General features: G+C 39.0%; 1 protein-coding gene across 1 annotated transcript in view; it reads left to right on the forward strand.

Moving 5' to 3' along the window:
• Positions 1-8,284: 8,284 nt before the first annotated feature.
• The window catches only part of LOC136885104 (dehydrogenase/reductase SDR family protein 7-like), a 29,635-nt gene continuing 10,503 nt past the window's right edge, over positions 8,285-27,416 (forward strand). Inside the window, exons 1-5 of the mRNA XM_067157559.2 lie at positions 8,285-8,699; positions 12,221-12,364; positions 15,325-15,544; positions 23,411-23,495; positions 26,547-26,707. Coding sequence (XP_067013660.2) covers positions 8,541-8,699; positions 12,221-12,364; positions 15,325-15,544; positions 23,411-23,495; positions 26,547-26,707 — 769 coding nt within the window. The 5' untranslated portion in view covers positions 8,285-8,540. The remainder of the gene's footprint in view (positions 8,700-12,220; positions 12,365-15,324; positions 15,545-23,410; positions 23,496-26,546; positions 26,708-27,416) is intronic.

The following is a 27,416-nucleotide window of genomic DNA, read 5'->3' on the forward strand; positions in this document are numbered from 1 at the left end:
CAACAGCGCGTGGCAACCTATCCAAATCTTGACCACGCCCAATGTTGCTTAACTTCGGAGATCTCACGGGATCCAGCATTTCAACAAGACTATGGCCGTTGGCTTACCAAGACTACATTTTTTTTAAAAAAAGCTTATCGACAGCAGCAAAATTATGACATTACAAAACAGTCACACAGCCAGAAATAACTTATGCTAGTGAAACCATTTTTAATAGTACTAATACAGCTGAAACAGACAAAATCCTTAAGACAGAAAGAAGAATAATTAGAACATGCATTAAATAAACAGTATTAAGTTAATGAAAATAAAGAATAGCATCAAATAAAAGAGTTTATAAGGAAACTGAACCAGTCTTGAGCACGATTAGGAAAAAACGTATATCATTCTTTTGACATCATATCAGAACACCTGACACCAGAATTAGCAGAAGAATAATTGAACCATTATGGAATAGAAAGACCAATATTTAATGGATCATGGAAACTAAGGAGGATATTAAAGAACTACAAATAACAATAGACAATCACAAAAAAAACATTAAAAAATTTAAGATACTTCAAGACACACACACGAGGCTACAGACCAGGTCTAATGGGAGGGTATTTACAACAGAACAAAGCAAGGCAACATCTCTCAGAATGAAAAATTATTGGGCTAATAGGAAATCAAAAAATCCTTTGTATAATTGACTAAAGTGGTCCAAAGTAGAACAAAAAATGTAAAATAAAAATTATTATTATTATGAAAACTAGCGAATGTACCCGTGCTTCGCTACGGTATTCTACATTGTATTCGAATATCGAAGTAAATAGTGTACATGCAGTAAATAAGATAGTTTTAAAATTGCATGTCTCTTAGCGTTATCCGAGAAAGAGCATGGGGAGGTCCCCGTACGTTTCCAATGTAAAGTGTTTGTTACGGATTTGTGATATAACGGCAGGCTCACTTGCCTACTGGCATTCACAATCAGGTTGGGAAGTTTACATTATAATTGCAGGCCCCATTGCCTACTATGCGGACAGAATCGATTTGGGGAGTTTTCGTTAAAATGGCAGCCCCCCTTTCCTACCTCCAGACAGATTACAGTTTTTATTATAATGGCAGGCAATTACCCTACTATCACTCGAAATTGAGTTGTGCAGTTATCATTATAATGACAGGCCCCTTTTCCTACTGCCAGCCAGCGTACTGCCAGTCACACCAAGTTGGTGAGTTTCCATCAAAATAGCAGGCCACTATGCCTAATGCCAGTCACATTTTAGATGAGTACATTTCTTTATAATGGCGGGCACCCTTGCCTACTGCCAAACACAATCGGGTAGGGGAGTTTTAAACAAAACTGCATGCTCACTTACCTTCTGCAAGTCAAATCGAGAAGGGAACTATTCATTACAATTGTAGGCCTTCCTTACTAATGACAGTTACACAGGAGTTGGAGAAGGAACCCTTTCCTACTGCCAGTCAAAGTCGGTGTGGGGAGTACTGATTACAATAGCAGACCGACCCTTTCTCGATCGCTAAATCGACATCAGTGAATATATATAGATCGACATACGAAAGTATATGCGTGTTTACAATATTGAAGACCTTCATTTACAGATTAACTGCTACTAAACGTACGTCATATCGACAAAGGATTATACCATAAGACACGCCGGATTTAGTGGCCTAAATGGCTGGTCCAATGATATGTCATCTATTCTTGGGTCAGATTTAGAAACGTGGAACAGGGTAAAGGTTTTGTAAGATCATCTCACATTACATTACTTTTCGGATAATAATGTGACAGCTACATACGTAGCATTTGGCTCACATATGGCTACTGAGTGGGCCAATTTTCGTGAAGAGTTTGATGATTCTGTATTTCATATAAGTAATTGAAAGTATGAATAATCCATGTGAAAATTCCAAATTGACTTAACATCGATTAATAGAGAAAAATCAAACGTAAAAGGGATACAGATACGGCATAAAGTCATAAGACCAAGGTTGTAGATCATTCCAAATTGAACGGAGATTGTGCAATCCGTTACGTGATAGGAATTTCCGAAGGTCTGCACCATCATTAAAATTGCCTGCATATTTCGATATTCTTCGGGGATAAAAAATGAAAAATTTAATGATAGGGGCCTATAGGATTTTTCATTCGTTACAGGCTAAAACGTATAATTTTGTCAAATTTCAATTATCTTCTTATTCTTCTGGCAGATTATGCCACAATGTGGATTTTGGGCGAGGCGGGTAAAAATTAGGACTTTCAGGAAATCAAAAATTATGGAGATTGTTATTATTACCCCTTAAACGGAAAGCTGTACGAAAATTTCGCCAAAATAGTCAGTGTAGAGGTACACAGTCGTTACGATTTGATTTATATAGATAAGGAATCTGCTCCATGTAAAACGCCTTTTGGGCTATGTCCGCTGGACTTAACCTGCAAAAGTGACCATTCATGATATCTCCCTTATTAATCCTCCTGACGAAAAAATGCACATGAAAAAAAAGGTTTAGAGGTGGAATTCCATCAGGTTTGGTCGATTTCCAGTCAGGTTGGTCTTGTTCTGTATATATTGTGGAAGAGTAAAATCACCATTTCGGTTCCTTATAAACCGCCAGTCCATTCCGGAACATGAAATGTTATTTACGTTTAAAACCTACCTTTGGACAGGTGGATGCTAAATATAAATTTTGTTTCGAATGTCTTCAGTAGTTTTCAAGTTGTAAGGAATACGCTTTACACGCACCCGCTCGTGAGTTAAGTCCGATGGGACTTGTACAGAAAAACGGTCCTTTAATGATATCTCCCTTATTGATCCTCGTATCGAAATGATGCACATGAGAAAAAAAGGTTTAGACATTAATTTCTACCAAGGTAGGTAGACTTCCATAAACTTTTGTTGTGTATATTTTTTGGAAGTGCAAAATCACTGTTTCGGTTTCGTATAAACCCCCAGTTAGTTCAGGGATTTAGAAACAATATTTGCCCTGAAACCTATCAAGGACAGGTGTATTCTAAATACGAATCTTGGTGGAAATGCATCCAGTAGTTTCTAGCATTCACGTACATACGGCGTAATTAAGGAAGAAAATAATACAGTTAAGAATGTTGAAACTAATAGAAAATGGATTATAACTGAGGACAGCCGGATAACGACAAATAAATAAATGCCGTGAGTTATGGATATAATAAAGCGCTAACAGAGGAGAAATTTAGGTTCAGTGATTCTTAGGTAAACAAATATGAAGATGACTAATGGTGTTATTACTTAATCTATTCGAGGGCGGTTATAACCTCCAACGATATTCCGCCAATATCCCGCAGATGAGCCGATTGATGCCTCTCTTGCCATCTACCCAAGGAACAACCACGAATTTAAAAGCATGATGAGGAAAATGGCAATACGTTACTTCCCTACTGGCATGCAGTCAGAGACGTTGCCATGGTAACCTGTAGGTTCGTTGTCGGTCTGTCGGTCACTAAATGCAGAGCATGATACCAGCAGAAAATTGTAAATTTCTCCGTCATGTGAAGAGTAAGGTAAATTATGAACATAACGAAAGTTGTTTATAATGAAGAGACGTTTCACGTACGGTAAACGAAGTTTACAGAAAATCAATAGTATAAGAGAAAATAGAGGAAAACCACTGTGGTTTTCCTATAAACACCCCGTCTATTCAAAGATTTTAAAATTATATGCATATCAGAACCTTTCCTGGGATGAGTATACTCTAAATATGAAGTTTGGCTGAGATCTATCCAGCCGTTTCGACGTGATGGTGGGAAAACCACTCTGGTTTTCCTATAAACCCCCCGTCTATTCAAGGATTTTAAAATGATATGCATATCTAAACCTTCCCCGGGATTAGTATACTCTAAATACAATGTTTGGTTGAGATCCATCCAGCCGTTTCGACGTGATGGTGGAAAAACCATTCTGATTTTCCTATAAACCCCCCATATATTCAAATATTTTAAAATGATATGCATATGGAAAACTTCCCCGCGATGAGTATCCTCTAAATATGAAGTTTGGTTGAGATCTATCCAGCCGTTTCGACGTGATGGTGGAAAAACCATTCTGGTTTTCCTATAAACCCCCTGTCTATTCAAGGATTTTAAAATGATATGCATATCAAAACCTTCTCCGGGATGAGTATACCCTAAATATGAAGTTTGGTTGAGATCTATCCAGCCGTTTCGACGTGATGGTGGAACAGACAAACAGACAGACAAACAGAAACAATTTTATTTATATAGATTTTTACACTCGTTCTTCACCCCCTTTCCATCCCCGCCCAAAGGAGTCCTATGAGTGCCTTACACAACAGTATATTTTTTTCCCAGATATTAAGTCTTATTTGTACCTATTTTGGTTGACAGCTATGCCCAAACGTACATGCATAATCTCACTGCTCTAGAATCCTGGAGCTGACGTTGCCATGGTTACGGCAGTTCATTTCTTTATCCGATTCCTAGAGCAGGGGTAGTGTGGTGCCAATATCTCCGTAACGGTTGGTTTTAGGGCCTTAAAACATGGTTTTCGGGCCCATAGGGCTTACCGAGTTTTGTTCTTTGCGTCAAGAGGATTAAATTGAGCTTTGTCTCGTCCTTATACGACAAATTCGATATTTTGCCTATAATAGTATAAGAGAAAATGGAGGAAAACCGTTTTTCCTATAAAACCCCCGTCTTTTCAAAGATTTTAAAATGATATGCATATCGAAACCTTCCCCGGGGTCAGTATACTCTAAATATGAAGTTTGGTTGAGATCTATCCAGCCGTTTCGACGTGATGGTGGAACAGACAAACAGACAGACAAACAGAAACAATTTTATTTATATAGATAGATAGATATGCCCATTACATTGGTGCCAGAATACAGTAGGTTCAACTTACATTCAAATTCTCTTTTTAATTTCTGATATATGTCAAAAACAAAAGACGTTCATAATGGGTTCATAATAGGTTGAATGTAATACTTATTTCTTTGGGACATCTTGGTTCCACAAAATACCCTGGTAGAAGCTGTTTGCTTGTTGTATTCTTTTCCCAATTTCCTCGGTTATCTTTCCATCTTCTGTGATCACACTTCCCAAATACTTGAATCTTTTAACCATTTCCAGAATTTTACCATTCAGTTTTACCTTTCCTCTTCCTTCCCCTTGCCATCACTATTGTTATACTTTTCTCTCTGCTTACTTTCATCTCAAATTTTTCTACAGTATCTCTTGTTTCCATACATCTACTTGTTTTTGCACTTCCGTTTCATCCTCACCCCATATCACTATATCATCTGCTTTTGTTGCCTGTCTTTGCAATCTCTGTTTAAATATTCTTATGTATTTCATCCATGACTATGATGAGTAGTATGGGGGATAGTACACTTCCCTGTTGGAGACCAGTTTCAATTTTAAACCATTTTGTTTTTCCTGTACTAGCCTTCACACTACTAACACAATTTTTGCTCATAGCTTTATCATTTGCACTTCTCCTCTTTTAACTTGTTTTTTCCTTAATGTGTCCTATACCAACTGTCTGAGCAAATTCTTATAAGCTTTCTCAACATCAGTAAATGTCATCACTATGTCTTTTCCAAACTCCCATCTTTTCTCCATCACATGTCTTAATGTAAAGATCAGATCAAACGTTGATCTGTCTTTCCTAAAACCATACTGTTCTTCTTCCATTTCTTCTTCTAGCTTCCTACTCAGTCTTCCCTCCAATACTGTCTCAAAGATCTCAGCTACATGGGCAATAAGGGCAATGAGTGTGAGTGACTCAGAACTTGTCATTCTAAGGACACTAATACAAGTTAATTATCTTGATATTCAGACTGCAGTGCCGGTACACTACAAAATCTTGCATTAAAATACAGAACAAGAAAAATATGATTAAAGTCAACAGTTTTATAGTGAATGGTAAATTATATTAAGTTTACAAACTAAAATCCAACTTTCGAGGCCTCTTAGAAAATAGATTCAACAGATCTACAATTATGTCTCGGTTTATTGTTGTCAGTTTCTGTTTATTTCACATATTTAAACAATCACTGGTAGAGGAGGTATTTCTAACCACCTGTAACCCCCACTTGGCTACACCCCTGATCTAATACTAGTGCTTCTAACACCCCCACCCAAGTTTTCATTCTGTCCCTGATGGGGCGGCAGGCCTCCTAGACGGTAACACCATATCTCACACCAGGGAGATTTTATCAGGTGAAGGAGATGTTCAGTGAAGGTGAGGGACACTCGGTATTTTAAATGGATTTCCCTATTCTAACCGGTGTTTGGGTTGATTGGGACACAATATATGTTTCTAAACAGCTTTTAATGTACAATGTATTTATTATGGGTGCAGAATTTACATGTTTGGCACAACAAACAAACAGAAATCTTTACAATTCACTGACAATATATCTTTCCCTTCTTACAACCGGTGGCTTCAGAATGTTGTCACCTGTGTCTGCTCAAACTCAAACTCATCAGTTACAATTGAGAACAGATAAATACCAGGCACTTTTGTAGACTGACTGAGAAATGTTCCTAGGTAATTTCATCCTGGGTTTATCACTTTCAGTGCCCTTCCTACAAAGACCTTTTCCACACCTCGATCATATAAAAACTTCACTTTCACCCAGCTTCCTTCCCCTATTCCTTGTTCTACATGTCAGAATACACTCTACCAATTCCTCCTCGAAATCATGTGATAAAACTGTCTGCCCACCTTTCTTCTTCATAGACACTACGGCTCTATCTGTGTTAGCAACATATCTTTGTAAAGCAGATTTTGAAATATTGAATTTCTCCACTGCTGAAAGTATTAACATGCCACTTTTCACCTTCAAAACTGCCTTTTCCTCTATTTCAGCATCCACAGATAAATGATTTTTTGAATGAGGGTCTCTGTTATACTTTCTTCCCATTGTCCCTATTCACCCCATTTTCAAGTTATACGGTACAAGTCTCTAAAAAAGATTAAATAATGCACACGTTAGTCACAGGAATCTTATAGAAACTTCAGAAGTAGTTCAAAGAATATCACCGAATGTAATTATAATCCTAACACACCGTTTCAGCCTCTGAAATTAACTCACCAACTACAGTTTTCCTATTTAAAGTTAAGAACTTCATATTTGGGTTCCGTATTGAAGCAGAATTCACATCAAAGAAAAGTACAATAAGTTCCACCTTTTCAATACATTATATTATGTGACAGTTTTACGTTACAGTTAAACCTTCACATTTTTATACACTCGGGACCGGTTTCGACAGTGTCCCTGTCATCATCAGCCAAGAACAATTAATCGAGGACATTAAACCTTTTCCTACCGCCAAAACATCAGCTGCCTTACAGGCTGGCCACCCTGACAAAAATGTGTTTTTGTATAAATCCTTAGACTTTCTGAAAAGGTAAAAGAATGAAGAACACTTCAATTTCCCTTAAATGACAAAAATATCTTTAGTTGGCATTTTGAAGAATAAATTATTGTTTTTTCCTTTTTTGTCCCTATTCACCCCTTTGTCCCTATTCACCCCATTTTACGGTATGTTACATTTTTATCGACAACATTTTCATACTTTTCTTTCTTTTATCCCTCTTCTCAAGTTAAAGCAGGGATTTTATAGATGTTTTTTCTGTTAGTAGGCTTCATGTTAAGAGGAAAATTGTCCAGCTATTAAATGTTAATTCAATGGATCATATGTGTAAGGAATGTACTGATATTTTTATTGACAAGTGTCTTAATGTGATGATACAATGTTTTCAAATGAGAAAAAAAGACAAATCCGACCGTAAGAGGTCAGGCAGGAATGCTAAAGCTAAAAAACTAATGCATAAATGAAAGATCAAACCATTTCACAGCTGTCCATTTCACATCTTGTTTATATGTCTAATTTCAGTCTTTGAATAATAACCTTTTAAATAATTCTTCATTCATTTATCCAGAATTGCTTTAGCAACTTCGAAGTTAATATCTCAATAACATTTTCTTTCTAGATGTAATTTACTTATCCATTTCCGTACATACATTTCCATTGATTTTTGAATTTAGCGCGATTTTTTCAGGTCAAGTCATTAGGAGCGCCACCGTCGAATTGCCTCCCATTTTAGCAAGGCTAAATCCGTAAGTGTCGCGTATTGTCTCTACTGTATTTGGTATAACTTCGATTTGGCATACCCCGAGTAGCTAAGGTCTCAAGGGGTATGCTGTACGAACATTGGAACCCCATCTACCAAATGAACGTTCACACACCAGATGTTACAAAACATGTTCTCCTATTTTTTCAACTGTGTATATAAAAATTCGATGTGTACGCTTTGGTTGACCGCCCTGACCACAAGAGAACAAGTGAATGTTACATTGCGAAACTGTTAACTATAATCGCTGTCAGTGTATCAGCTGTTCAGATCAGCTGATTGGTTTTGTGATGTTGAGAGGCCCGTAGTTCAAAATAATATTTTTTTCCTCCAGCGTGTTTATTTGTATTCAAAGACACTGCTTAGGAAAGATGTCTGTGTGATACGAAATTATTTCAAATCATGAAGCAGCAACTAGATACATTGTTCGGTTTTGGGTGGCCAATTGTGGGGTGGCTGGTTGGTTCATTGTGTATTCCTATTACGATACTGCCATGGATATTAACTCGTTTCTTCGGAAAAATGAGAGAACGACGGCTAAAAAAAGTTTTACAAGATAAGGTTAAGTATTTTCGTACTCTTTATTTTTTCGTTTTACATTTTCCCTTTCCTTAATTTTGTGCATAAAACCATATAGTCTCAAATGTACATAATTATACCATGATCTAGCATACATATAGAAAATCCTCAGTTAGTAGGCTATGAATTTTTGAATCTAATTTTTTTTTAAATTCGAACAGAACAAGTGGCCGAGCGGCTTGGGTCACGTAGCAGTCAGCTTGCACTGGGCAGATAGAGGGTTCAAACCCCACTATCGGCAGCCCTGAAGGTGCTTTTCTGTGGTTTCCCATTTTCACACCAGGCAAATGATGGGGCTGTACCTAAATTAAGGCCACGGTCGGTCCTTCACATTTCTAGGCCTTTTCTATCCCATCGTCGCCATAAGACCTATCTGTGTCGGTACGATATAAAGCAAATTTTTGCTTTTTTTAATGAAAACATTGCACATTACTTTAAAAGAAAGAAACAAAGAAATTATTGTTATATCATATGAAACATTAAGCTGAGTTTCCATAAGTCTGAATTGTTAAAATTAACATTGCAACACTTGTTATGGGATATAAATTTCATATTGATTGATCCGTACTGAACTGAGATTACATACGAATGAGCTGGCCTAGCTGAAGTATATGTGGGGATTCACGTGTGTGTAAGTAAAATTACTTGAATGTTGAACAGGTTGTGTGAATATTATGTAAATAATACATATATGTGAATACGGTAATGCCGGCCCCACGGTGTAGCGGTATTATATCTGCCTCTTACCCGGAGCGCCCGGGTTTGACTGCTGGCCAGGTCTGGGATTTTTACTTGAATCTGAGGGCTGGTTCGAGGTCCACTGAGCCTTCGTGATTACAATTGAGAAGCTATCTGATGGTGAGATAGCGGCCCCGGTCTAGGAAGCCAAGAATAATGGCCCATGTACAAGACATTTGAAGAAAGTTAATTTATAACTGTTAGGCTCTCCCACTTGCGAAAACAAACTTTGAGTAAATAAATTTATAAACTACCTGAAAGAGGAAACGTGTTAGGTCCTAAGAGTATTGCATCTGGAAAAGTAACAACTTAATTGAAATATAATGACCTGTTTCATTCTTGAAAGAACATAATCAGATTCTACAAAATCACACTTGAATATTTAGAAATAAATATTTCTGTTTAATACTTAGGAACTTTGTTCGAATGTCTTGTTTGTACATGGGCTTGTCCTTAACTTGGTCCTCTGAGATCAGATGTAAAGTCAGGATTCCTTCACATATTCCTACATGTCTTGATACTCCAGACAGACCACTGATATATGCGTATTCGATCAAATGTATACAGTTTTATCTCAACTTAATTATCCATAGTATTGTTATTTAATTGATACCAACTTATTTTATTATTAAGATTTTTGTTGTTATTACTATTATAATTGTGGCTATTGTTTTTGTTATTATTATTTATACTTCATTATTATAATTGATATTGTCATTAATGCTTTCACTGCCTGTACTGTATAGGCTTTTGGGCTTATGCCGTGTCAAGAAAATAAGGTGAAATTCTTAACGTTTCACAGCGAACTGTGCTCTGCGTCCTCAGAAGAAATCTCGACTGTCCACGAGAAAGGCTTCTTAAACAATGACACTTTAAATTTGGAACGCTATAATGGAAGTGGAAAATGGTACGTTCTTTCGCCACCAGACGGCCCCCAGGATGTGGCAACGCTAGCGTTCGAAGTGGAAACTGACCGAACCATCACAATCAGTCTAAGCAGTTCACATAACCTGTTTGCATAACACATGACATTGGCAGGTGTATGGCATAGACACAAGCCTGGAATGAAACATCTGGCGATGAGGAACATACGAATTTGGAAAACACCGAGACGAAATAACAATAGTGAAGGGTCCGGGGATGTAGGGCTGTATGAATCTGCAAATCGCTGTAACCATTACCCTTGAAAATATTTAAGAAGAAGCTAGGTAAACAAAACAATTATAAATAAATGTAAATATGAGGTAATGAAATTGATAGGGAATCTGCCACCTGGGCGACCACCCTAAATGCAAATTCTTAATGGCTGGCCTGACCTGACGATAGAGCATGCTCAGCTGTGAGTTTTGCTTGGTCATTTCTCTGGGATGTAGGGCTGTATGAATCTGCAAATCGCTGTAACCATTACCCTTGAAAATATTTAAGAAGAAGCTAGGTAAACAAAACAATTATAAATAAATGTAAATATGAGGTAATGAAATTGATAGGAAATCTGCCACCTGGGCGACCACCCTAAATGCAAATTCTTAATGGCTGGCAACCAGGTATTACTTAATTGATAGCCAGTGTCCCTGTTGAAATTGTTAGGATTTCTACGTATTTCCACAGCTTCCCGTATAATCCTGGGCCTGTAGTGCCTAGTGTGGGTAAGAGCTTTTGCATCTTGAAACATGACATCATGACCTGACGATAGAGCATGCTCAGCTGTGGCCGATTTGTCTGGTTGGTTGAGACGAATATTACGTTCATGTTCTTTGATACGGGTACCAATGGACCAGCATGTTTGTCCGATGTATACCTTACCGTAAGTACAGGAAATTTCGTATACCCCAGGATGTAAAAGTGGGGACAATTTGTCCTTGGTTTTACTCAGACTGTGAGCAATTTTAGTGGTGGTGCCAAACACGGTTTTTATATTGTGTTTGCGGAGGACCTTGGCAATTTGATCTGTGGTGTTGTGAATGTAAGGCAAGTAGGCAGTTCCCTTCACTTCTTCCTTCTGTGAGTTTTGCTTTGGTCATTTCTCTGGGATGTAGGGCTGTATGAATCTGAAAATCGCTGTAACCATTACCCTTGAAAATATTTAACAAGAAGCTAGGTCAACAAAACAATTATAAATAAATGTAAATATGAGGTAATGAAATTGATAGGGAATCTGCCACCTGGGCGACCACCCTAAATGCAGATCATTTGTCGGTCGGTCTTGCTTGCTTGCTTGATACTGTTACAGTACTCGTTAGAATATTTATTAACCCCACTGTCGGCAGCTCTCGAGGTGGTTTTCAGTGGTTTCCCAGCTTTACACCAGGCAAATGGTAGGGCTGTACCTTAATTAAGACCACGGCTGCTTCCTTCCCACTCCTAGCCCTTTCCTATTCCATCGTCGCCATAAGACATATCTGTGTCGGTGCGAGGTGAAGAAACTTGTTAAAAAAAGGAAAAAATCATATTTATTACCAAGTGAATTGGCTGCGTGGTTAGGGGCACTTAGCTGTTAGCTTGCATTCTGGAGATAGCAGGTACAAACCTCACTGTCAGCAGCCCTGAACAAAGTTTTCCATGGTTTCCCTTTTTCACACCAGGCAAATGTTCGGGGCTGTAGCTTAATTAAGGCCATGGATGTGTCCTTCATGCTCCTAGCCCTTTCCTATCCCATCATCACCTTAAGACCTATCTGTGTTGGTGCGGCGTAAAGCTAATTATAAGAAAGAAAAAAAGACTTGAGGATAATGAATTGTACAGTGTAAATATTTTATTTTATTTAGGTTGTACTTATCACTGGAGCAAGTTCTGGACTGGGAGAAGCTTTGGCTCATGCTTTCTATTGTTCGGGATGCAGAGTGGTGCTGGCCGCACGTAGAGTGTCAGAGCTGGAGAGGGTACGAGAAACATTGCTGACAACACACACGGTAAGACATGCATTCTTCTTCCTTTCTCTGACCTTTTCCCAGTTACCTGAGGTTGGCATTTTGTATGAATTAAGCCCAGTTTTACAGTCGGATGCCCTTTCTGGTGCCAAACCTATTGGAGGGATGTATTGATTATTGCGTGTTTCTGTGGTAGTTTGTAGTGTTCTGGCTGTGTTTTGTGGGTAGATGAAGATGAGACAAACACAAACACCATGTCTGTGAACTAGAGGAATTAGCTATACACAGTTAAAAACACTTGCCTGTCTGGGAATCGAACCCGGGACCCTCTGAACTGAGGACCACTATGTTGACCAAGCAAAGTGGTCGTGCAGTTAGGGGCACACGGCTGTGAACTTGCATTCGGGAGATAGTGGGTTCGATCCCCACTGATGGCAGCCCTGAAGATGGTTTTCCATGGTTTCCTATTTTCACACTAGGCACACATTGCTGACCGGATGCTCCTCACACTGCCCATCCCCTGTACTTGGCTATTTCCTGAGACACTTAATGAGAATGAGCACACATAGAATCACTGGTGATAAACTTAACCATAATAGTTATTTTATTTGATCCCGTATTGACTTGTCTAAATATATTAAAGAAACTCTTTTAAAACTTTATGTGTTGTCCACCTTGTCAATATACTTTTAATGATTGAAAATGATTTATTCTGTCATACGTGTTTCAGGAACAATATGCATTCCGTTCATCAGTGGTATTGACAAGGTGGACACAAGATAAACTATTTTAAATAATTCCTTTAATAGACGCATAGAATCAGTCGGGCCTGGTTTCACTTACCTTATACCGATTGTGATAACATTTACTGGAAACCTTCTGAAGGAGTCCTAATAATGTTTTCTGGTATGATAAGTTGTGTAGCAATGACCGTGGTGAAGGGGTATACAGCAACTCATACAGATTTCATGTTTTGAAGGGTGCATATCTCCACCGTCACTACTCACACTTTCATCAGAAGAGCTTTCAATGTCGAACTCATGTTCTTCAACGTTACTCGGGCATTCCAAATAATTGTCTGCGTTCAGTTTGTTGAATAATTCGTCCTGATCTAAACGTGTGGTCAGTCTGGAAAGCAGCATCTTACCCACCACGTGGCTCTTTGAACGACGCAAATATTAGGTCAGAAAACTAAGAAATTGAAGCATAAAACAGAAGAAGAATGAAAAGTAAAGGTAGCATGGAATAAACAAAACCTTCAACAAATAGATTCTATAAGCCAAGACCACTAGCTGAAGTTCCAACAGATGTCACCGAATGTACAAGTCTCATGAACATGTGTTAACTCAGGACTTATCAGCCAGCCAAACACGAGTAGTCTCGGGTCCCGTCCGCAATGTGTTAATTAAGGCCTCAACCACTTCCTTCCCACTCCTAGCCCTTTCCTATTCCATCGTTGCCATAAGATCTATCTGTGTGAACTGAGGACCACTATGTTGATTCCTTTTGCAGAAATTGATTCCCAAAGGGAACCAGAAATATTTGCCTCGAATGAGTTATTGGACTTTATAAATTTTCCAGCTAACTCATTCCTCTCAACCACTGATTGCACCCTCGTTTCCAAGATGCCAGTGAATACTTTGCCTGGTATACTAATCAGTGAGATACCTTGATAGTTGTTACAATCCTTCCTGTTCCCTTGCTTATAGACAGGTGCAGTTACTACTTTTGTCCAATCTGAAGGTACCTTACCAAAACTCCATGCTAATCTTATTACTCTATGAAGCCATTTCATCCCTACCTTCCCACTATACTTCACCATTTCAGGTCAATTTCATTTATTCCTGCTGCTTTATGGCAATGGAGTTTACTTACCATACTTTCCACTTCCTCAAGCGTAATTTCACCAACATCATTAATTTCCTCCTCCCCCATGAGCCCAGTTGTTCATGACATCATCAGATTTCTTTTTATGTTGACAAGGTTTTCAAAATATTCTTTCCACCAGTCCAGAAATTCCCTGAGATCTATTATGAGTTCACCTGAATTACCCAAAACACTATTCATTTCCTTTTTCTCTCCCTTCGTTTATTATTGTCCAGGAAGGTTTCCCTGCTGCTTGAGCTAGTCTTTCCAGGTTATTACCAAAATCTTCCCAAGACTACTTTTTTTGCATTCAACAACTATTTGTTTTGCTCTGTTTCTTTCATCTACATACAATTCCCTCTCTGCATCAGTCCTTGTTTGGAGCCATCGATGGAAACGAGACCACTCACAATGTCAGCCTGATCTTGAGGAATGGTGCAAATGCGCAGTCTCATTCCAGCCCCCACTAAATGCCTTGACCATCGTGCAACCGTACTATACGGTAATGCATTCTCGACACAGGCTTCGTGTAATCCTCGATAACATTCTGATGCATTTTTACCATGGGCAACCTCGATTTTAATCTTTGAATACTCTTCCCCTTTTGAAAACATGCTTTACAGTTATGAAATCGACACTCTTCACTTCAGTGCAACACAGCGACAACACTCCCACCTGGATGTCTGTCATATGCACACTACACATCGACAACAGCGCCACCTGACCACTTCCATATCCTATTTGCTCACGAGAACGTGTGGACTACATTGCCACTACTTTATCTACAGCCCTCGTATAATGTCTTGTGTATGTATTTTTTGCATATACCATATTTATGTGAATAATCCCCACACCCTAACTTTAGGAAGGCTGATTTTGAAAAAAAAAATTCTAACATTGACTCAAATAAAACCGCACCCCAATTTCATGCCTCAATTTTAAATTGTATATTATTCACGTAAATACGCCATATTTACACGAATAATCCCAGCACCCTAACTTTAGGAAGGATGATTTTGAAAAAATATCCAACATTGACTCAAATAAAATCCGCACCCCAATTTCATGCCTCATTTAAAAAAAAATATGCGGGTATTATTTGCATAAATGCGGTATTATTTTTCTCTTCATTTCAGAATGTCACTACACATCCTCCTGTGATACTGCCCTTGGATTTATCAGATATCAATTCCATACCTGGTCATGTGGCCAAGGTGCTTTCCATTTTTGGACATATCGACATCCTCGTGAACAACGCTGGAGTGAGTTACCGTGGTACTGTCGCTACCACCAGTATTGATGTGGACATTAAGCTCATGCTTGTGAACTATTTCGGCCAAGTGGCGTTAACCAAAGGTAAATCACTTGCTCAGAATAACTCTGATAATATTTTTTTCTTCCTTTGGAACATTTATGATTAACACTAGAACTGGCAATGTTAAATCTTGTGGTGGCAGCTATATTATGCAGTTTTTTCTTGTCTAAATAAAATAAAAAACATCCACAAGGCATGAAATAAATCTACAAAGTTATATATATCTGCATAAAACTTGAATTGGTTGGAGCAAAAAAAAAAAACAGGCATTATTTCAAATTATGCCATTTTTATTTTTTTCCTTAATTTGAGATTTAAGACTGAGACACATTGAATGGTGGAGAAAAGAATTATGTCATTGACAACTTACCTTTCAGTGCCGTACTTCTTTTCATCTTTCTTTTAATGTGTCAGCGCTAGTGTTTCCTCACGACGTTTCTTCTGTGAGACCCGCACATTACACTGTAACGAAAACTAGAACTATGCTTCCATTGTTCTTCTTCTGAGGACTTTTTGGATCTCCTCTGCATCTTTCAAACAGTTCAGATATTTCAGTGACAAACCAGGAGTAGTAGAAGCTTCAGTTTTCATAGACTCTCCTGTGAAACATACATTCCTTCTAGGGACACCTCAATTAACAGCCTTTCCTGCAATGCTGTAAGACAAAGCTTATAGTGGAAAAGTGCCAATACACACTAAAAGAATACAGGACATTAAGAAAATTAGTTAAATACTTGGAACCTCAGGCACTGAGTTCTTATGATGAACTTTTAAAAAGACCAAATACAGTGTGTGCTGAAAGTCAAGACATTTAAAAAGGGCCAGGTACTCTTGCATTACCTATCAAACAGCCATGTTTTGAATGTTGTATTCTTGTAATCCTTTTTTTTAGTAGTACTTCCTTCATTTAGTAAAGCATTACTAATTTTTATTGTTAAGTATGATAGGAAGCCTTAAATTTTGAAATAATGTTGGTAGGCACAATATGCGGATCTGAAAAAATTTGCACTCTTCAGGGTGGCTAGGGAGAAATTTCAGTCCCAAAATGGTTTTGAATCCAAAGACTAAATAAATTTACCTAAACATTGGTAAATTGATCTAATTTTAGTTTATTTCCCTTACGAAAATTGAAGTTAGGAGCTGAAAGGAATTATGTCATTTTTATAAAATATCTATTTAAAAATATTTATACCGAGCTCGATAGCTGCAGTCGCTTAAGTGCGGTCAGTATCCAGTAATCGGGAGATCGTGGGTTCGAGCCCCACTGTCGGCAGCCCTGAAGATGGTTTTCCGTGGTTTCCCATTTTCACACCAGGCAAATGCTGGGGCTGTACCTTAATTAAGGCCACGGCCGCTTCCTTCCACTTCCTAGGCCTTTCCTATCCCATCGTCGCCATAAGACATATCTGTGTCGGTGCGATGTAAAACAAATGGGAAAAAAAAAATTATGATATGATACAAAACTGCCTACTGTCAGATTTATAGCAACTGATAATAGTCTATAACACTGCATATGTGTCTTAAGCGAACTGGCCATCATTTTGAAACTATAACGTTTTTTCCCTCTCCTGAAAAGTTGCAAAAAGCGACATAATGCCTTTTAGCTCCAACTGAGGCACTCAGAGAAAGCCACTAAGTTCCCACATATACAAGTTTCTTCAGTTTATTTACATTGATTAGTACATGTTTCGTCCTAGAATATTGGACGTCATCAGCTAAAACCTGAATAAGATTAAAAAGTGAAAAATGAAAGGTATCATATAGCAAAACTTTGTTGAGGCTAAAATAACATACTGCCGTTGCCTGCGAGATACATAAGGCCGGGAAATACAGCACATTAGACTCGTCCTCGAGGTACTTCCGACAAGCGCCGCTAGAGTTCTCTTTACTAAGCTGTCTCGCCCGCTCATTGCAACACGTTCTAGTACGAAGACATATAAAAATTCATTAAAACTACCAATTTCACAAGACACCAAACAGATGTGAGATAAAAAACATAGACCAAGAGCAGTTGTACGACTTACTTTCTACAACGTATTTCTTACAATTTGCTTAAACGAAATAAGTAATTCACAAAATAAGCAGAGAAGTCTGTTAGCGAGTTTGTCACTTCTTCCCGTTTTCTCTAATTCTGCCTCGGTGTATCCGATAAACTGATCGAGATTGCGGTCATAAATAACTTCGAGTTTAATCACCATCTTATAAATTATCAGCTATCCTACCTTTTCCTCCACACATCTGATGTTTCGACATTAGTATTGAAGCCGCTGTTTGGAGAGCAATGCTGTGCCCGTTTCGCCATTAGAAAATCCTATATAATTTTTCAGCAGCTTCTAATGTGGTACAGTTAGGCAGTGCAAGGATCTCAAATCTGTAGCCGGTAGGTGCTTTCCTATGCCAGAGGACGCAAATTTTTAACGTCGCTTCTCGATATTTCACTCTTTCTTCCCGTAAGATTCGGTTTGTTCTAACAGGAATAAAGCTCCAAATTGATCATTTGTACCATTATTTTCAATTTGGTTTACATTTTTGGTCAGGTTCAGATACCTTAAATCGTTTTTCTCTGATTTTATTACCGTATCCTACTTCTCAATAAAAGACTGTTTTCTGTAATCTGGCATTTGAAATCTCATCAATATCTATTTAGATTTAACATAGATACTCGTAGCCTTTCCTTGACATCGAAACGAGACTTGTAGGTACTTCTTGTTTGTTTGTGACGTAGATCAGTTATATGCTGAAGATATGGTATGTTCATCATTATCTGAATCAGAAATTTTACTAAATTTTGATGGCAATATGTCATTTCTTTGAGCAGGAGCTTTCCTGCATTTGACACTTTTGTCAACAGGATATACACTAAAAACAGAAGGAACTTCGTTGGGGAGAATTCGCTTTATTGACATGCTTACACTGAAACCTGATGTATTAAAATGCAAGCTACATATTCATGCCTCGAAATAGCATGCCTGAATTTCTCTCTTAAACCGCACTTTGTAGGAAAATGATGGAACATCACATTTTCTTGCTTTTTAGCAGTATCCAAAGTATATAGAGGTACACAACAGTGCACCATGCTTTTCAACTTCACAGACACTCACCAACAGAAACAATACACACAAGAAATTGTATAAAATCAACACAACATCAAATTACTCTGTACATCACAATGTTAAAGTCTGCCAAGAGCAGAGCAGAAACCTGACATCTAGCGGCCAAACCGTGAACATGGTCAGGCCGTCTTTTCAGCGGCAAATTAGTAGCTATGTCCCGGCTTTGTATATCTCGTAGGCAATGATACTGCACACAGTCAGTTGCAGAAGGCTCTTAATAGCAGGACGTGGATGGTTCCACTTAAGGCCAACGAGGATTAAGTTGTTTCGTTTCATTTTTAATTCCACTCCCTTTTTACTTTCTTTTGTCCTCAACCAACACTCATAGCACTTTTCATTGTTACAGATATACAGAGGGGTCTAGAAAAATGTAGACACTCTTTGGTAGTCAATGTTAATGGAACAAAATGACATACTGTTACAATTCTTGCACAGGGGGAAGGTTACTTGATGTGTTCAAAGTGACCCCCATTAGCAGCCAAACAAGAGACATCAGTGGTTTCTCGTAGCTCATTCAGTGTAGCTGGCTTCTGCCACTAAACATTTTTCAAGGTCCCCCATAGGTACAAGTCAAGAGGTGTAAGGTCTGGAGACTGTGGTGGATACTCAACAGTTCTTCTGCAACCTATCCATCGTCCACGTAAATTTTCATCCAAGTAGGCTCTGACATCTCTGTGGTAGTGAGGCGGAGCACCATCTTGTTGTAGGTGAAATCTTTCATTTCCGAACACTCCTCGGATGGCAGGTAAAATCTATGTTTGCAGCATATGAAGTAAAGCATTATTAATTTTTATTGTTAAGTATTATAGGAGGCCTTAAATTTTGAAGTAATGTTGGTAGGCACAATATGTGGATCTGAAAAAATTTGCACCCTTCAGAAACATTACTCTACTATTTGGTTAGGGGGAAATTTCAGTTCCAAAATTGTTTTGAATCCTAAAACTAAATAAATTAATCTTTGCAGCATATGAAGATACACCTCACCAGTTACTGTACCGGTACCTTCAAAGAAGAATGGGCCGATCAAACTGCGCAATGACAGACCACACCACACATTAACACTGGGTAGATGAACGTGTTTGTCCACTTGAATGTGAGGATTTTCGGGAGCCCAGTATACGCAGTTGTGGCAGTTTACAGTACCGTGCAGTTTGAATTGCGTCTTGTCAGACCAGATAACCATCCCTACAAACCGTTCATCCTAGCGAAGCATGCCTTCAAAGCACTCGCAGCACTCCATCCTTCGATCCGGATCGTCCTTGTTCATAACGTGCAGTGATCTTGGATTGTACACTTTCCACTTTGCAGCCTTCAGAATTCGTTCTACAGTTGATCCGCTTACCCCGCTTTCAGGTGCACCTTGATTCACAGATTTTTGAGGTGACGTAGTAAAATGCTGCAACACAGCAGCACTGAAAGCTGGACTTGTTGATGTTTTTGATCGACCAGACCTTTTCTTATGAACATCCTGAACAGTACTGTCGGCTTCAAATTTATCCCAAGTACGATAAATTGTTCTATGTGTTGGTGGCTGAGTTCCGTACACATTACACCATTGCTGTTGTACCTCCATCATGTTTTCCTACTTCCAGTACCACTTCAATAAGGCCTTGCATTGCTCAAATGACAGTCTTACTTCGTTTATTGCTGCATTGTCTTCTGCTGGAAAATACTTGCCAAGATTGTTACGCCATTCACTTGACCACCATCTGTTGCTACTGTGCAAGAATTGCAACGATATATCGTATTCTTCCAAAGACATTAACTATCAAAGAGTGTCTACATTTTTGTGGGCTCCTCTGTATTTTTTTTATTTTTTTACACCTTTAACTTTACTAGCCCGGCTTTATTACGAGTTTACAAAAACGTCCTACATAACATAAGCTTAATATTTACATCTTCTAATACCAAAGGCTGCATTTTAATCTCAATAACAAATCTGGTTCACTTCAAGAAGAACTTACGTCAACGCCGCATCATATGAGCTTCAAAAGCCATTTTAAACTGACGTGAACTTTTCATTTACATACATATATTACATACATTATCATTATAGACCATTATGCCTTTCAGCGTTCAGTCTGCAAGCCTCTGTGAATTTACTAAACGTCGTCACAATCCTCTGTTTGCAACTAGTGCTGTGGCCTCTTATCCTTAAATTGTTAGAAACTGAGTCTAACCGTCATCGTCGTGGTCTCCCTCTACTCCTCTTACCTTCTGTAACAGAGTCCATTATTCTCCTAGGTAACCTATCCTCCTCCATTCGTCTCACATGACCCCACCACCGAAGCCGGTTTATGCGTGCAGCTTCATCCATTGAGTTAATTCCTAACTTAGCCTTTATCTCCTCATTCCGAGTACCCTTCTGCCATTGTTCCCACCTGTTTGTACCAGCAGTCATTGTCGCTACTTTCATGTCTGTCACTTTCACTCCCGTAAAGCAAAGTTGGTCTGAAAACAGACTGATGTAAAGATAGTTTCGTCTGGGAGCTGAATTTCTTCTTACACAACACTGTTGATCGCAACTGCGAGCTCACTGCATTAGCTTTACTACACCTTGATTCAATCTCGCTTACTATATTACAATCCTGGGAGAACACACAACCTAAATACTTAAAATTGTCTACCTGTTCCAGCTTTGTATCACCAATCTGACATTCAATTCTGTTGAATTTTTTACCTACTGACATCAATTTAGTCGGATGATATAGATGTTGATTCCCATAGAGAAACTGAAATATTTGTCCCGAATGAGTAAATTTATAATACCAATATAAATGGTCCGTTATTGGACTTCATAAATTTTCCAGCTAACTCATTCCTGGTTGCCAGCGTTTTGCCCCCGTGTGCTAGGTTGGGTACCAACTGATGGGCTCCGTTGTCTCAAACCCACACTCCAAAGTTCAGAGGCCTCTTACGGCAGGCAGGGGATACTGTGGGTGTTATTCTACCACCCCCACCCATAGGGAGAGGAATACAAATATTTCAATCGTTATTGATCTGCATTTAGGGTAGTCACCCAGGTGGCAGATTCCCTATATGTTTTTTTTCCTAGCCTTTTCTTAAATGATTACAAAGCAATTGGAAATTTATTGAACATCTCCCTTGGTAAGTTATTCTAATCCCTAACTCCCCTTCCTATAAACGAATATTTGTCCCAATTTGTCCTCTTGAATTCCGACTTTATCTTCATATTGTGATCTTTCCTACTTTTAAAGACACCACTCAACTTATTCGTCTACTGGTGTCATTTCACACCATCTCTCCGCTGACACTTTAAAACATACCACTTAGTCGAGCAGATCATCTCCTTTCTCCCAGGTCTTCCCAGCCCAAACTTTGCAACATTTTTGTAACGCTACTCTTTTGTTGGAAATCCCAACAATGAACTTGGAACACTCAAAACAAACTAATATTTACAAAGTTTCCTAAAGTTACTGAAGACAACTATGAATTATAGATATCAAATCATTTATATCATTACCGGGAGATAGTGGGTTCGAACCCCACTGTCGGCAGCCCTGAAGTTGGTTTTCCATGTTTTCCCATTTTCACACCAGGCAAATGCTGGGGCTGAACCTTAACTAAGGCCACGGCTGCTTCCTTCCCATTCCTAGGACTTTGCCGTCCCATCGTTGCCATAAGACCTATCTGTGTCGGTGCGACGTAAAGCAAAATAGCAAATAGCAAATTTATATCATCATCCTTCCAAGTATTGGGCCATGTGGCCCGTTACGGTCTTGCATTTTCTTTCCGTCATTTCATTGGACGTCCTACAGACCCGTGTCCCATTGGTTGGTAGCGTAGCATCTCCTTTGGTAGTCTTCCAGATTCCATCCTTTGAACGTGACGTTTCCAGTTTTCTTGGTAATCATAGATGTAATTGATTACTGGTTTCACATTCAGTCCCTTAAGCACATCTTCATTTCTTTTACGATCCCATTTTGTATAGCCTGCTGTTCTGTGCATGAATGTCATTTCATGTGCTATAATTCTAGAAATGTCTTGAGTTCTTATTGTCCATGCCTTACTGCCATAGCATTCATTCATTCATTTATTCATGAACATAACAGGCGTTCAGCCCCAAATACATGTTCACAATAAAATAATCCAACCTAAGCCACCACACTCCACCATATAAACAAACACAAACAGAACAAACACCACATACTAACCTACCGTCCGGCCGCGTCATCACCCCTGGTGAGAAGAAGGCCGCCAACCCAATGATGACTCGACCGGCCCTTCCCGTGGAGACCTCCTGAAGGCCCCAAGATCCAACCAGATTACAATGCTTTCCCTCTCACCATTCCACACTCCTAATCATAAGCCACCACGTTCAGAACAATAAATAAAATAATCAAATCTCAATAATAATAATAATAATAATAATAGCCATAGCAAAGGGTTGTTCTGGCTAAATTGTTATAAAGATGTAAGTGAGTGTGTTTTTGGACAAGATATGGCTTCATAATGTGATTTATAATTCCTGTTGTTCTGGTAAACTTGGTTATTTTTGCACAGATATCAATTTCCCCTTGGTAAGATAAACTGTATTCCAGATAATTGAATTCATTGACTTTCCAAAATTTTATTATCTAGAAAGATTTTACTGCGGATAGGGTCCTTCCCCTTAAAGGCCATTATGATTTCTGGTCTAATAATATGTCAGTAAACAATAGATTCTAGTATTTACTTGTTGCCATACCTGTGCATCTCTTTTGGAAAAACCAGAAAGGTTTATTTCTCTTATTTAGGTCATTTCTTCTTTTAATGATATACGTTCTTTTGCAGCCGTCTTGCCTTCTATGATTGAACGTCATAGTGGACATATTGTTGCCATAAGCAGCGTGCAGGGTCGCTTTGCCATCCCATACAGGTATGATTATTTTAAGTCTGTTGGAGTGAAAAAATTGGCATAATGGAATATTTTGAAAGTTCAAAAAGTAAGTTTAAAATTTTTAAAAAAGGCTGTTTACCATTAATCTAATTACTGGAGTGATAATAGTGTTATAAAATTATATTTCCTAGCTTTACTCTTGATAATTATTTTTAGTTTCAGGGCTAACATGGTAATAATTCTGCTAATGACAAATAAGTGGTGATGATTGTGATTCTAAATGTAGTCCGTCAACATGGAGTGCCATACTAAGTACGGCATATCCCAAACATTGGCAAGTGTGGAGTGTTGTATTTATAGGCAACATGCAGTCTCTCCATTAGACTCCCAGGTGGTGTGGGGATTGTGAACTAGGTTAAACATTATTTTGCATAGGGATATTGTATTGTTTCCTCTTCGTTTTGGTGGCCACGTTAACTGTCCCTGCCATGCTTTCCTTTGAGCAACTTGAAAGTCACAAATTTTAACGCCGCAACAGCCGATCTGGGCAAGAAGCTGTAAAGTGCGTCCCTCTGATGAGTGTACTCTTTTGCTTTCAAAGAACAGTGACATTTTAGATTATGGCGATCTTAATTCCGATGATAGTTCATTTATAAATGATGTTGCTGTGGCAAAATCATACTCAACATGTCGAGTGGCCGTTGTCTTTCCTTGGCCGATACCTTCATGTTTTAAAATATCAGACCCCTTCCACTTTTTCCTCTTTTTTTATGTCGTACCAACACAGATAGGTCTTATTGCGACGATGATATAGGAAAGTGCTTGGACTGGAAAGTAAGTGGCAGTGGCCTGAATTAAGGCACAGCCTCAGCATTTGCCTGGTGTGAAAAAGGGAAACTACGGAAAACCCTCTTCAGGGCTGCCGACAGTGGGACTCCAACCTACTATCTCCTGGATGCAGGCTCACAGCTGTGCAGCCCTAACCGCACAGCTAACTCACCGAGTTTTTTCCTCTTGTTAGTGTTGATAGAGGATGGTTGTCTAGTTGTACCTCCTCTTGAATCGATAATCACCACTACCACCTTCTTCTTCTTCTTCTTATTATTATTATATAGCCCATCTTGTGGCCATGGTCATTAAGGCATTGAAGTCTGAACTGTTTAGCCGGTTCGACTCCCGTTGGTCGAAAAAAAATTAACCGTCGAAATGTTGGCTGACAGGGTCCGGAAGGTGGTGGTATACTATTTCTAATCACTAGATTGAGTGCCAAAACCCTGGATTAAATTCCAAACCTCTCTGCAGTGCTCATTTGGAGTGAGGTCATATGACGCTGTTGTTGGTGATTCGTCTGTCGGATGGAGACATTAAGCCCTTAGCAGACCCTTGGTGCTAATGAACAGGAATACACTATGTGCCAGCACCCGGTTTCACCCTGTCCCTTCCTTCTATCATGTATCATGTTATTCATTTCATCTCATTAACTCCTCTGATGGGGTTGAAGTCAGGAAGGGCATCCTGTCATAAAAACCCACCACAACAGATTCATCTCACCTCACACCCGACCCTGTAGAGAAACGGGATAAGGATTGGATAAACAAACATTATTATTATGAAATGAAATGGCGTATGACTTTTAGTGCCGGGAGTGTCCGAGGACATGTTCAGCTCACCAGGTGCAGGTCTTTTTAATTTGACACTTGTAGGTGACCTGCACGTCGTGATGTGGATGAAATGATGATGAAGACGATATATACACCCAGCCTCCATGCCAGCGAAATTAACCAATGATGGTTAAAATTCCCGACCCTGCCGGGAATCAAACCCGGGACCAGAGGCCAGCACGCTAACTATTTAGCCATGGAGCCAGACGTTGTTATTATCATCATCATCATAGCCTCCGTGGCTCAGGTGGCATCACGTCAGCCTATCACCGCTGGGTTCCGTGGTTCAAATCCTGATCACTCCATGTGAGATTTGTGCTGGACAAAGCGGAGGCAGGGCAGGTTTTTCTCCGGGTGCTCTGGTTTTCCCTGTCATCTTTCATTCCAGCAACACTCTCCGGTATGATTTAATTTCATCTGTCAGTTATTAATCACTGCCCCAGAGGAGTGCGACAGGCTTCGGCAGCCGGCACAATTCCTATCCTCGCCGCTAAATGGGGGCTTCATTCATCCCATTCCTGACCCGGTCGAATGGCTGGAAACAAGATGTGGATTTTCATTATTATTATTATTATTATTATTATTATTATTATTATTATTATTATTATTATTATTATTATTATATTGTGTTTCGCCCACTAAGGAGCATGTAGAAACTTTACTTAGCACCTGTTTTCTTGTTCTTCTTATCCTTATTTTCCCAAAACTTCTTCATCCTTTCACTTTGCATTTTCAAGTTTCAAATTCCTTCATGTTGGGTTCTTGGGTATGAATAATATTATTATTGTATTATTTCCTGTTCTTTTTCTGGCACCTTTATTCTTCAAGGGATTGGACCTCTTCTTTCCTTGTTTCTCTTTTGGTTAGTTTATTGAAACTGAAATTGAGGAGCCTTGCACAGATATGTGAAATGTATGCCAGACTTAACACATTGCAGACCGGGTGCCCATCACACCATACACTAGCTCTGTTCCTGGCCACATTCCATGCATACAGATAAACCGTCAGAACTTGACTAATTTTTTAAGGAGGCCTTCCTGAATAGACCCAGTACTCTTTTTCTGGTGTGATAATCCAAATAGCAGAAATATTAGGGGATCAGTTGACCAGTAATCTTTCAGACACGACTTTTTCACCTGCCACATCAGTATATACAAACAACAAAAAACAAAAATTTTCCTGCTAGTGACTGTAGTCCCTGTAGCCCCCCGATCCGCCACCTGTGGTGCATCCAATAAGGGAAGAGGAAAACCCCCCACGAGATTATTATTATTATTATGTAATATACAAAATTCAATATGTGTGGTTATTGTAAGGAGGCCTTTTCAGCCCTTCATATCAGGCTCCCTCATATTTTTGATAAATTGTAATAAAAAAAAACATATTTGCAAGAAAAGTATTTGTGTGCTCTTTATTTTTTGTTCATCAGGTCAGCATATGCGGCTTCCAAACATGCTCTTCAGGCCTTCTGCGACACAGCCAGGGCTGAGTTGGCCGATCACAACATCAAAGTATCCGTGATCAGCCCTGGATACATCCGCACATCACTGTCCGTCAACGCCATGACTGGAAGTGGGAAAGCTTATGGAGGTAATGTGATGAGTTACCTTACTGGTGCATTCTACTACAAGTTCTTGGCTTTAGAATATTCTGTTATAATTTTATTTTATATTTGGTTCACTTGCACTTATTTCTCTGACATTAGGATATTCTAATGCTTGAGCTAAAACCAGTGCAATTATGAAAAACATCTGCAATAATAACTAAAACATTTATGAGTTCTAAGTCTCTTGATTTGTTTAAAAGATTGTAGTTAAGATGAAAATGAAAACCTACAACCTGTTGGCCAGTCAGTGACCGGGTCAGGGATGGAATGAATGAAGCTCCCATCTTGCGGCAAGGATAGGAATTGTGCCGGCTGCCAAAGCCTGTTGCACTCCTCTGGGGAAATGATTAATGACTGACAGATGAAATGAAATGATATTGGAGAGTGTTGCTGGAATGATAGATGAAAGGGAAAACCGGAGTACCCAGAGAAAAACCTGTTCTGCCTCCGCTATGTCCAGCAGAAATCGCGCATGAAGTGACAGGGATTTGAACCATGGAACCCAGCGGTGAGAGGCCAACGCACTGCCGCTTGAACCACCGATGTTTCTGTAGTTAAAAATAGGATTTAATCCACCGTATTAACAAACTTTAAAATGAATACATAATTATCTAGTCAAGCTGAGTGGCTCAGACGGTTGAGGCACTGGCCTTCTGACCTCAACATGACTGGTTCGATCCTGGCTCAGTCTGA

Source organism: Anabrus simplex, chromosome 13 (assembly GCF_040414725.1).
Source record: "Anabrus simplex isolate iqAnaSimp1 chromosome 13, ASM4041472v1, whole genome shotgun sequence".
Classification (NCBI taxonomy): domain Eukaryota; kingdom Metazoa; phylum Arthropoda; class Insecta; order Orthoptera; family Tettigoniidae; genus Anabrus; species Anabrus simplex.